The sequence below is a fragment of the Equus przewalskii genome, chromosome 9 (assembly GCF_037783145.1).
Source record: "Equus przewalskii isolate Varuska chromosome 9, EquPr2, whole genome shotgun sequence".
Lineage (NCBI taxonomy): Eukaryota > Metazoa > Chordata > Mammalia > Perissodactyla > Equidae > Equus > Equus przewalskii.
In genome coordinates, this window is record NC_091839.1 from 65,768,137 (window position 1) to 65,781,515 (window position 13,379).

A 13,379-nucleotide genomic window follows, 5' to 3' on the forward strand; every position below is an offset into this window, starting at 1 on the left:
TCTGTCTTTGTTTAGCCTCCAAGCCTAGAATAGTTTTTACATTTTTATCTTGTCAAAAAAAATCAAAAGAAGAAGAAGAATATTTCTTGACATGTGAAAATTATATGAAATTCAAATTTCAGTGTCTATCTATAAATAAAATTCTATTGACACACAGCACACTCATTTATTTATCTATTGGCTATGGCTGCATTCACACTGCAACAGCAGAGTAGTTGCAATAGAGACTGTAGGTACAAAACCTAGAATATTTATTACCTAACCTCTTACAGAAAACATTTCTAACCCTGCTATAGATTATTAGTCATGTTTTTTTTTCTTCTTCTTCTCTGCATGCGTAGTAATTTTTGGTTAATTGCTGGATGTTGTGGACATGGGCTACAGAGGTTTTTATGGCATCTTTCTCAAAAGAGCATTAAGCTTTAATCGGGAAAGCAATCGTCACCTTGATCATGTGGAGATTTGGCTTCAGGCTCTTTTAGAGAAGGCTTATTGTTTTGTCCTTAGTTCTAGGGTGTGGCTCTTACTACTATGACATGGTCCTTATACCTAGGGTATGGCCTTTTTTGCAGTCTCAATCAAAAGTCTGGGGATTCACCAAATACTCACTACCATCACTGGACCTAAATACCAACCTCTATCCCTCTCAGCTCTGTGCTGCCTCTTAAATCTCTCTTCAACTCCCCAGCTTCCCAGCAGTTTTCTTTGCTGGACCTCCTGGAGTCTCACCCTGCACAGCTCATGAATTGGCTCTGAGTGGAATTTTCACACAGAGTTTTTAAGGCTCCTTCTCCCAGGTCCTTCCTTTCTGGAACCCTGACCACCAAATCCTAGTGGCCTTCGCAGCTCTAAACTCTGATCTCTTCTCTTCTAGCCGGTGAGACTACCACTCTCTGATTGGCACTATTTCCTTGCACTGTGCTTTGGAAAATGTCCTCAGGGTAAAAGCTGGGATGAACATGGGACTCATTTAATGTGCTTCATTTATGTGTTTCTTTTCCCTAAATATCACAGCCTTACACTGGCTGCTATCTAACATTTTATCCAGCTTTTAGAATTGTTCATGGGGAAAAGTTAATTCTAATACCATCCACTTCATCATGTCCTGTCCAGAGCAATTTCTTTTTTAAAAACACCTTTCCTGCCAGATTCTTCGTCTACATTATTGCTAGTCTCATGTATCCTGAAAGTTCTTTATTATTGTCCTCACTTTTATTGATTAGAAAACTGATGCTCAGAAAGCTTTAAAACATTGCCTAAAATTAACCCAGATCATCAATAGAGCTGGAATTGGGACTAAGATTTCTTTGGCTCCAGTTTCTACTGTAACATGCTACCTACTTAGCCACTGACATATCAGTGTAAAAATTCCACACAAGAGTCACTACAATTTTACCCAAAATTTTGCATCAATATTTTTGTAGGTTAAAATGTTTAGAGGGAGAGGATACTGAAGTCATCAACTAAAAATGATAACTGAGGTTTACATGAAAGTTTTGCTCCCCTATTCACAGATAACTGATAACTTAACATAGTTAAAATAGTGAGAGTTTCTGGAGTATTACTGTGAACTGAACGCTTTTGTCCCCCTCTTCCTATTCATATGGTGAAGCCCTGATCCCCAATGTGATGTTATTTGGAGCTGAGTCTTTGGGAGGTAATTAGGTAAGGAGGATGGAGCCCTCATGAATGGGATTACTGCCCTTATCGGGAGAGACACAAGAGAGAGGATCTCTCTCTTTCTGCCATGTGAGGATACAGAAAGAAGGTTGCCGTTTGCAAACCAGCAAGAAGGGTCTCACCAGACACCAAATCTTCTGGGACTTTGATCTGGAACCTCCCAGCCTCCAGAACTGTGAGAAATAAATGTTTATTGTTCAAGCCATATGGTATTTTGTTATAGCAGCCCAAACTGGCTAAGACAGAAATAATTTGCAGATTTTTTTGGCTAATATCTTGGGATATTAAAACAATCATGACCCATTTAGAGGAAACTATACTACTGGATCAGTGCCCTCATGAATATGGCAAGATTTCTGTTGACAGAGACTCAAGAGGTCACCATCGCAGCCTATTCTATGCTTTTGGAAATGGAACACTTGGCAAACAATACTTAGGAATTTTTAACCTATCAAAAATGTAGTCTGACCCTGGAAAATGAGCCTGTATTCACAACTAACGACACTAAGCTCCTTCTCTAGCCCTCCAGGTCTCCTATCAGGAAAGGTCAATTACAAACCCGCAAACAGTATTCTGAGCTTCCCCCAAAGGAATAAGTTTCTAAAACAGAAAACACAAAAATTACATAAATAAACAGAAAAGGGGTGTAAAATGTGCGAACAGTCTTTGAAACCTATTGTTTATTTCCCTGCTTTCTGTATATTTTTCATACCCACTAATACTATCTACAGATTGTCCTTATTGATGAGAGGGGCTCACTCAAGTTCTGCCAATTATTTGATCTCCCAGTTATTTTGTTCATTTCTCGAATATAAATTTAAACACCTACCCATTCTACTCCTTTTCCCTTGCCCCTCTCCACAAATTTCCCACCGGCTTTGCTTCCTTCTCTCCTGCCTGAGTTCAATTATGCAAATCAAAACTCTGAAGCGCTATCATTCTAGATGCCATGCCTTTAGTAATGGGTGTTGAGTAGATTCCACCAGACTTAGGAGAGAAAGAAAAAGAGTAAGAGAATGCACAGGGACAGCTTATGGGCCACTGGGCATTTGCAGCAGCACAAGCAATTCTAGGCAACTCTTCAGCAATTTGGGGAGGATCATCAGCCACTTTTGGAGCATGAATTTGAAGCTTTCATCCAATACAACACACAGGTGCAGTCTATGCTAAACAGGTTAGTCAAAATGCCTGTTGACTCTGAGGTCTGAAACACAGGCCACACTCCACTCTTCCCTAGATGAGTTGAAACAGCTTCAAAAGGAGCAACATTAAAGAAGGCATAGCTGAGAGCCGACTTCTGCTTCCTAAAGCAATTCAACAGAACTAGCACGTGTCTTAAGTGACACTCAGATGATGTAATGGTAAGAGTGGAACGGAAATTTTCAATAGTGTTGTGCCACTAAGCACGACTGGTCAGGGAGAGGTAAACTGAGCAGTAGTGGGACCCTGGAATCCACATGTCACCACTAAAAAACCACATACAGATCCCCAACCTATTGCCTTCATCCTTTTTCCTTTTATTCAGAGCTGATGGAGGACAGATTTTGAGGCCAAGGAGGCAGCCGAAAGAAGAGAAATAGGCCTTCCCCACATTTTTCTGTTTAATTCCATGTCAGACACACTGCCATGACACTTGCAGTTTTAACACCTGTTTCTCTATCTCTCAAATGCCATTTAGCTACTTTTTAGGAGATGAGCACGGAGCACAGACTTGGAGGGTAAGAGGGATCTGATGCTATGTCCCCTTTACAATAAGGAAGAATAAAGATGTAAGGCCAGAGACTGCTTCTAGGTCTTTTCTTAAGAGGAGGATTGAAATTTTACGTCTCACCTCTTGTGCCTCTCCCATCTTGGTTTTCTCCCTTGCTGACTCAGTGGAGATTTAGATCATTTGGATTCAGTAGTCCCTCTAGAGAATGACCAGATGCAAATGCAGACATTGAAGTGCAGACACAGCATCAAATCGTGATGTGCCAAAAACAGTCAAAGCAAAGCAAGCCAAATGTGAAGGAAGAGGGCACTGAAGCAACCGGTCATTCAAGGCAGGCACCTGAAATTACCGTAGACGTTGTTTGAATAGAGAGATTCTACCATGATTTGCTGCCAGGTTCAGGGGAAGTGCATGTTATTCCCATCTCCTGCATTTGGTGGGTTCCCCAAGGGCAAACTCATTGTGAACTATTAGAATTTTAATGCCTTGGTCATGTTTGTAAAAATTCTTCAGAGTGTCCTGTGCAAATCTCAGGTGGAAAACTCTGGAAGGAAAGGCTGTTGAGAAAGAATGAGACAGCGTGTTAATTATAAAAAGGAAAATGTTCTAATTTGGATGAATTTTTGTAGAAAAAGACCTCAGGGATATTTCAGGTGGTAACCGGGTTTTACATAAATTGAAATATACATTGGAGAGTTTTTTTTGGATAGCTATTTTCTCAGATTTTTGATGGTTAAAAAAAGGGCTCCCAATGTTGTTAAAGGGATGGGAACTTCTTAACCAATGAATCTTATTTTCTTTTTATCCTCCCCTCTCTCTTTCTCCTCTATCAATCAGACATAGTCCATTCCTTTGTTGAATATTACTTTGTCCTCAACCCCATTCTCTGTGGCAAATCCTATCAGCAGTATTTTTTATTTGCTGGTTTCCACTGCATTTGGATTCAGTGGTGGTATTAGCATAACTTTCTGTAAGCATACTTATCTATCAAACATATTCAGCGCAAATAATTCCACGTACTGCAGTGAAATGGAAAATTTTTAAAAAATACGTATCATTGTTCACAGTAGGATCCCTATCTAGGCAATCTAGACAAAGGAGAATGTGAAAAATGTCTGTCTCTTTAGAGTCAATTATTAACTGGGATCTGGACCAATAGGTATAAGAGAGGCCTGGGACAAGAATCAGTTTCCTTTGGTAGCGGTACGGTCTTGTTCAGGTCTAAGATTTCTGTGCCAGATGCACGGGGGTTTTCCCCTTCAGTAGCGGAGCTCTCTGGTCATAGCATCGCTAAAGGAGCCGTCAGGGCCCCCTGCTGGGTGGTTTACCTCATTTAACTCTTACAACACCACGGGGAGAAAGACACCGGTAGCCCCGTTGCACCGAGGAGAATGTGCGTCAGAATTTAGGTAAATTGCTTAGGATCTCGCTGCTAATAAGTTTCAGAGGCACAAGGGGAACTCAAATCTGCCTATGTTCCTTTCACAGCGCTACAAAACAGAGGCGTTGGGTTGGTCTGACACGCTTTTTCCAGTTCCCAGGATGAATTCTTTGTAGGAAGTTGTTTCTCCTCCAATTTCCTCCAGCCCCATTGTGGTGAGTGTAGGTGTAATATTTAGGATGCTGGAGTTTGGGTTTTTAATCCGGGAGCCAACCCCTGTCTCAGCGTCCTGTCGCTATCCCGGGATGGTGGTGCTAGATTCCGCGGCGTCTCGGCAGGAACGGGGAGTTCCCGCCAACTTAAGAGCGAGGAACTGTCCCCAGCCCCCAACGAAACATAAATAAGTAAATAAAACAAAACAATCAGCACAACGCAGCCGATGAGCCTCCGGTGGCCGGGGGAGAGGAGGGTCGCGGGCAGTGAGGCACCTCCGGAGCGCCCTCTGGCGAGAGCAGAGCGCGCGGGTCCCCCGCCCTGGCCCCCCTTCGCCGCCGCGGCGCCCCCGCCCGGCGCTCCGGCTCACTCTCGGTCTCTCACTCCGAGAGACACAGACGGCAGCTCTCCCAGCGCGCGGGGGACCGGCGGAGGCGGCGCCAACACCACCGCCGCCGCTAGCCCAGAGAAGACCTGGGCACTGGAGAGAAGCGAAGCCCGAACCCCCATCCCCTCTCGCCGTGGGGGTCTTCTGAGCCGCCCGGCAGCTCCGCGCCCCCGCGCGACACCCTTGGCGGCCACTTCGCGGGGCGTGCCAGGACTTGGGGACGCGGCTCGAGAAGAGCCGGGGCAGGCGGCGGCGGCGCGAGGCTGCGCGCACCGGGACGGGAGCGGAGTGAGCGGCGGGCTGGGCGGCGGCGGCCGTAGCCGCGGGTGCCTCCCCGCCTCGCCGCCTCGCAGGCAGCGCTGCTTCCCCGGGCCGCGGCCGCCCGGCCGGCTCCTCTGCGCGTTCCCGGGCCCCGAGCCGGCGCGCGATGCGCCCGGCTGCGTTCTGATCGCCGCCGCGCCGCCGCCTCCGCCGCGATGATCCCCCCCGAGCCGCCGCAGCAACAGCTGCAGCCGCCGCCGCCAGCCCCGCCGAACCATGTGGTGACCACCATCGAGAACCTGCCGGCCGAGGGCAGCGGCGGCGGCGGCAGCCTGTCCGCCTCCTCCCGGGCTGGCGTGCGCCAGAGGATCCGCAAAGTGCTGAACAGGTGAGCGCGGCGGGGGCGTGGGGCAGGGGCTGCGGGCGACCGGCCCGGGCTCCCCTCCGTCCCCTCGGCGGCCCGGAGGCCCTTTGGGACGGAGTCGCGGCCGGGGGAGACTGAGGACTCCGGGCGACCAGGCGCCCCGCGCTGGCGGAGAGGCCGCGCAGCTTTGTCCCAGAGCTGGGAGCCCTGGAGCGCCCGGGTGCCGGCTGGTCCGAGGCGGGAGTTCGGGGAGAGGCGGGGTCGCCTGCCTGGCTGCCGTGGGTCCGCACGCCCACTCTCGCACACGCATGGTGCTCACTTCCCTTTCCCACTCGTACCCCAGCTTGGCGCTCAGGGGCCGGGGGGACCCGAGGGTGGCGGGGCGGAGGCGGGAAGGCGCCGGGCTGCGGCGACGGCGTGCAAGTCTCCGGCCTCCCGCTGTCGTCTGCCCCGCCCGCCTGTCGCCGACCCCTCGCCGGGGGATAGGGTCGCGGCGACCGCCCCCGTGGGCGGGCGGGGGACCCACTTTTCCTGCCTGACGCTCCAGTCGCCACTCCGACTCTTCCCGGCTGGGAGCAGGGAAGGGAGGCTAGAGGCCTGGACCAGACCCACGCAAAGTGCAAAAATGTTGCAGGAAGGGGCGCCCGGTTATTCCCGAGCGGGCTAAAGCCAGAGGAGGCGAACGCCTCCAGTGCTGGAATCTGCGCAGTGGATGGATCAAGGGCGAGGCGTTCCAGGAAGAGAACTCAGGTTGACGTGAAGATGCCCGCCGCCCCCATCCTGCCCCCCGCACCCCTGACTAGAATGCAATGTGAAGGGGTCTTAACTTCAGGAACTTGAAATGATTGAAGAGTTGACACAAAAATAGCATAGAAAATTGGTTTTGTGTGTTTTTATTTGGGTGCGTGCGTGCTTTTCAATGCATCTGTAGGGATAACTCGTAAGGTCACTCTGTTCATACAGGTTTCTGTGTGGCACTGTATTGGGGTAACTGAGACTCCCCAAGGAATTCACATCGCTTAAAGCTTAAAGCTCTCGAGGAAGCACAAAATATATACACAAATAGAAGCTTGAAAAAATCTCATTTAGGAGAGTGGTTTAATTTAGTTATGTCAAATCTCAAACCATTCGAGTCCCTTGTGAAGAAGACTTGACATGTATATTAGCTTACTTGTGGGTACTTCTGTCTGTTTGCATTTATGATCAAACAAGATGAAATTCACTCCGAAGTGAGACATGAGTTGGTAAAAGAAAGTCAAGCCTTTACTTTGCTTTGATTTGTAGCTTAGAATAACACCTTCTGAAATATTACCTTTAAAAGATAGTGAGCAGAATATATCAAGATGATGCTGGCTCAGTACATATTATGTGGGGTTCCTATTCTTTATGAATACCTGTGGTTTTTTGAATTCCAAATGCCTTGACATTGGTTCTTTAAATTTTAAAGCAGAATATGTTAATTATTAATTTTCCTCATCAAACTGGAAAAAAAACCTGGTGCAATATTTCATTTATCTTGGCTTGATTGTAAGTTATTACTGATTCTGTGCAGGTTATTTCTTGATATATAATGAATCTTAGAGTCCAGAATAACAAGATCATTGAGGTAGGAATGAGGGGACCTGGGTTGTCATCATTCCTCTGCCACTAACTAGGCATGTGGCTTGGAGCACAGCCATTCATCTCCTTGAGACTCGGTTTCTGCACGTGTAAAATGTGTTTTATAATACTCGTCTTACCTCTCATCATAGTTTTCAGAATTAGATGAGATAATGCTGAAGAAAACATTTGGGAATGTACAAAGTCCTACACAAATTTATTTATTCAGCCGATTTCTGCTGCCTAAGGTGGGTCTGTGGAAGCATCATAAGCAAATTCACTGAAGCCACAGTACATCCTGGGTGGAACTTTGTGTTTTACTAAGCCTTCAGTGATCTGTGACACGAGTTGCACTATTCCTAATTTATAGAGGAGGAACTTAGGCTGAAGGGCTGGGTCAATGACATTTCATCCAAGTACATCTGTGAATGGAATCCTGGGGTTATAGCGTTTAGACTTCAGCTAAAACAGTTATTTGTCTTTCCAAGTTCTTCAGAATTTTCAGTATAATGTTTTGTATTGAGTAAATGGTTTTTCCTTATCCTTAAAAGATAAGAAGAAAATACTTCTTTTGAGATAGAGCACCTTCGGTAAGAAGACTGAGAATAATCAGAATAAATGTAAAAATCTCAATGGAATAATTTTGTCAGCATGCTGATGGGCTTGGCTTTTGGGCCGTGATTATGTCAACAGGAGACAGTGTTAGCACTGGCTGCTGAGTGACTGAGCTCTAAGTAAAAGCAAAAGTTGGGGGGGGAGTGGAATTTTGGAGATCCTGTGCCATTGGTTAGGTGTGGCTCCCCTTGTCTTCGAACCCTCCAGGTGTGTTGCGCTAGTCAGTGATGCTCCAAGGCAGGCCCACTGGGGCCTAATCATAAGCATCTTTGTTAATTTTCTAAAAGCTTGAGATCACTTTTTCCTTCTTTTTCTCCTCCTCCTCCTCTGTCCTTAGTACTTCTATTCCCTTCACCTGCATTAGCCTATCTACTGGTTGTCTCTGGGCTTCAGCTGTTTCCTTTCATCTACCCTGGCATGCAGCAACTTAGCTGCTAACAGAAAGTGAAGTTGCAAATCTGAAAGTTTGGAGCCAATATAAAAAATTTCCCTCCAACTTTTGGCATGCAGATATACGGTTGGCAGCATTCCATTGCTGTGAGCTGGCTGGTAGAGTCTCTTCAGTGACGGAATGAGGCATTACGCCACTCTTGGCTCTTAGCATCCCACTGGGCCGAAGGGGCAGTGCTGAGAGACTGAGGATGGTGCAAAGGGACGAGAAGTTTAGACTGTGAGCAGTGCAAGCCTGGCGAACTGCCTGCCACTGCTCACAGTCTATAACAATAGCTACCTGCCAACTCAGAGGAAGAAACGCGAACACATATGCCATCTATGTCTCAGCTACCTAGGGATAGGCAAAGAGAGAATTACTGATTAATCATTAACTAAAGGTACTTGCTCTCAAGAAGCTTAGAATGAAAATGTAGTGTTGCCTTAGTGAAATCTGCCTTACATTATCCTGCATCATTTTATGTTCTCAGCATAGCTCCATATCCATTCTCCTTTCTTCAATGGCTTCTAGAGCTGGATTGCTGATGACAATTGGGACATCCCACTGATTGACTGCTCACTCTCTGTGGAGCAATTAGATTAGAATATAACAGTATCCAAGACTTTGGTGAAAGAGGAGGTGCTAGAAACTTTTCTTTTTAACCAGTTAGCAGGATGTGTTACATTCTTTCTCCCTGTCCTATTCAAAATTTTTTGACAATGAGATGCAAGAAATACAAGATGATTTAATGCTAGAGTAATTGTTACTTCTTTAATTCCCAGAGATTTAGAAGAATGTATTGGTTCGAGCAAGGAAGAAATTATGGCGAACTTTTCTTCACTATTTCTTAGCATGGAATACTATTTATCACCCTGCCACAGGCAAGCAAGATATGACAAAGAAGAAAATACTTCAAGGGCAAAAGTGGGTGACCCTCTCACAGAAACTGCTGTTACTGTTACTGGACCAAACATGGGTCTCTTCTTGGGAGTTAAATCAAACTGCACCAGAAGTAGTTGTTTCACAAAGTAGAATTTTTGTTTGTGGCATGCAGCAAAGAAGAATGAAGACATGGGAATAATTTCACAAAGCTCTGCCTTCCCCCCAGCACAGAGAGGCTGGTACCTTTATTTGGGGTAGGAAATGAACATTCGAAGGGGATGTTTCATCATGGCGTGTAGAGGTGGGCATAAGTTTGCACATGCGTGGTTTGAAATCATGCTTCTACATACACTGTTTGATCTAAAAATGGCTGCTTCGCGCCTCCCAGAGGAGGGGAATTTACGGTATTAACGAGGGCTGGTCACTTTTAGCACAGCTCTCTGCCTACCTGTGCAGGTCCCAGTCTTGTGGTTGCAGTCTGGGCCCGTGTGGTCCATTTCAGAGTGACTGGGTCCTGGGCTGTTGTCCCTTAGAACTTCTTCTTGGAACGTAGCTGAAAACCGCGTAAGTTCAAGGCCCCAAGGTGTTAGATAAAGGAGCACCTGCATCTTTCAAGACAAGAGAATTAGGTCAAATGCAGAGGTTAGAACTTAGGCAAGACAAAAGAAGCAGGCTAGGGTCCATGTTTGGTGACAAAATCGGTAGATTTCTTAGAAACATACAAGAGTAGCTACTGATCTATATAGTATCTGAAGATTTTCCTTTCTAAAATGATTCCTTAACAAAATATTTGTGAAAAACAAGTTGCAGTTTGTTTTGCGTTTTGCATATGTGTGGTTTTATTTGTCTTTCCCCATTTGAATATTATTTTCAGATCTTAACAAAAATTACTATGAGTTTCTAGTTTTGACCCACTTTCTTCCTAATAAGAGATACATTGAGCTGTCTTAAGCTGTAAAGGGTTTCTTTTTGAGTCTTGTGGTGGGGGTGTTTAATCACTAGAATGAAACCTATTGGTGTGATCCTGGGTCATCCATTCATTTGATTTGGAACTAACTGATTTCCAACTTACATTTAGATTCATTTTATTAATTTCCAAATTTCTGAAACATTTTTGAATTGAAACCAAGGAGCATTAAAGAGGGTACATAGGAGAGTTGGGAGCAAGCCTACATAAAATCAACGTCTATGTGGAAAGTTGCCATATGAGCTGGGACAATATGTATTTATATATAGTTTGTCTGAGTCATTAAATAGGGTGGACAGAACATGGTGAACCAACAGAATGGCTGCCAAGGAACAGGGTTATGCATGAACCAAGTGTTAGGTACAGTTGATGGAGCCGTATTATAATTTAGATGATCCTTTTTTGTTGAATGGGAATGCTTTTGTTAAAAAATTGATAGTGAGGCTCTTCCTCAAGCTGCTCCTTCTGACAGATGTCAAAATGAAGGGAAAGACCGACTATTAATGGGATAATTGATACAAAATATTCCAAATGGAACCAGGTGGTGTGATTAAAAACAGACATTTCTACGATCAGTAGTAAACAAAGGATGTCTGCAAGATGCATTTATTTTTAACTAAAGGACAAAATTATAAAAATAAAAGATCATCCAGTATACTTATTTTTATGCATGGGCTTGGAGAAATGAATGTTCATATTAAAAGAATATTTGGTTTGCCTCGGATAAAGATGATGCATTCCCAAGTAATTAATGTGTAAGAGAATGGATGTATCTTTGTGTAATTTTTCTTTGACCTTTTGCTATGTCAAGATCCTTCACTGAATCAGGGTCATCCTAATAGATGTCTATTTTTACTCTGCACTGCTATAGATGTAGATGGTATAGGAAATGAGTTGGCTGCCCATATAGTTCGGAAGTTACTTCATGCAAGAGCTGATTTATTATTTAATTGCCATTTCTCATAAAAGTAGAATGCAGAATGTGAAAGTGCCACCATCAGGTTTTAGTTGAGCTTTCTCATTCATTTGAGTTCAGGCCAATGAGCATTTACTGTACATTGTTGAAACACATTAATTCTTGATTATGTTTCTGAAAAACTATGCTTAGGAAGTCAAAGTCCAATAGACACATGGAAAACTACCCCATAAATGTTTGGCATGTTTCTTGACTGTGGCATGAACATATACGAGTACACATTCATTTATTCTTTTTTTTAATGGTCAAAATCACATAACATAAAATGTATGGTTTTTAAAGTGTAAGGTACAGTAGTGTTAACTGTATACACATTGTTATGCAACAGATCTCTAGAAATTTTTCATCTTGCCAAACTGAAAAGCTGTATCTGTTGAACAACAACTCCTCTTTTCCCCTTCCCCACTTACCCAGGCCACCGCCATTCTACTTTCTGTTTCTAAGAGTTTGATTATTTTGGATACCTCATAGTAATAGAATCATGCAGTGTTTGTCTTTTTGTGACTGGCTTATTTCACTTAACATAATGTCCTCAGGGTTCACCCACGTTGTCTCAAATGGGAGAATTTCCTTCATTTTTAAGGCTAGATGATATTCCATTTTTTAAATCTGTTCATCCGTTGATGGACATTTAGGTTGCTTCCATCTCTTGGCTATTGTGAATAAAGCTGCAATGAACATAAAGGTGCAAATATCTCTTCAAGATCCTGTTTTTAATTTTTTGGGATACATACCCAGAAGTGAAATTGCTGGATCATATGGTGATCCTATTTTTAATTTTTTGAGGAACCTCCATACTGTTTTCATAGCAGTGGCACCATTTGATATTCTCACCAACAGTTGGTGGAAGAACTGGATGCTTTATTATATAATTCGATACAACCCAATGAAAGTGTTTGAGCTAAAATTATCATTTAGACAGTGCCTCAAATTCTTAAATTTTACCTTATAAAACATACGTTTGTATTATAAAATTTTACAGCATATGTTATTTTCGTAATAGTGAAAGTTGTTGTCATCCTTTTATAGATACTGATTTTATAGAAAATAATTTTTGTGGTCACACAGCTAAGTAGTTTTATAAGACTCCAGAGGAAGGAGAGACCACACTTGGCTGGAGACAGGGTAGGAAGGTTCAGGGATGGCGTTGTTCCTTGGCATTGAAAGATGGTGGCTTAGTCGGCTCGGGCTGCTCTAGCAAAATGCCGTGGCCTGGGTGTCTTAAACAACAGACATTTAGTTTTCACAGTTCTAGTGGCTGGAAAGTCTGAGATCCAGCAGATTTGGTGTTTGGTGAGGGCCTTCTTCTTGTCTTACAGACAGCTGTCTTCTCATATCCTCTCATGGTGGAGTGTGGGGGTGGGGAGAGAGGGAGGGGAGAAAGCTCTCCTGTCTCTTATAAGGGCACTAATTCCATCATCGGGGCTCCACCCTCATGACCTCATCCAAACCTAATTGGCTCCCGAAGCTCCCACCTCCAAATACCATCACTTTGGGAATTAGAGCTTCAACACATGAATTTTGGGGGGACATAAACATTGAATTCATAGCAGATGGGTAGGATAGGAACATGCACGAGAAGAAGGATGAGAGAAAAGATAAACCAAATATGGGGTAAAAGATCGAAGGAGGATTAAGTGTCCAGTTTGACAATAATATGTGTGTGTATAAAAGGCAGTAGTGAAGTACGACTAGAATTGTAGGGTGGAGTCAGATAAGGGAAAGCCTTACATGCTCCAATAAGGAGTTCGACTTCATTCTGTGGGTTATTATTATTGCAGGTTATTGAGTAGAGGAAGGACATGATCAGAGATGTGCCTGAACATGATATTCTGGCCAAAATCTCTAGGACAGATGGAGAGGGGAGGGACAGGGGGGATCAGCTGGGGGCTACTATGGCCGTTTAGGAGAG

General features: G+C 44.3%; 1 protein-coding gene across 1 annotated transcript in view; it reads left to right on the forward strand.

The window, feature by feature from the left end:
- Positions 1–5,350: 5,350 nt before the first annotated feature.
- Positions 5,351–13,379, forward strand: part of SLC35F1 (solute carrier family 35 member F1) — a 374,514-nt gene continuing 366,485 nt past the window's right edge. Inside the window, exon 1 of the mRNA XM_070559317.1 lies at positions 5,351–6,022. Within this exon, the coding sequence (XP_070415418.1) occupies positions 5,850–6,022 (173 nt within the window). The 5' untranslated portion in view covers positions 5,351–5,849. The remainder of the gene's footprint in view (positions 6,023–13,379) is intronic.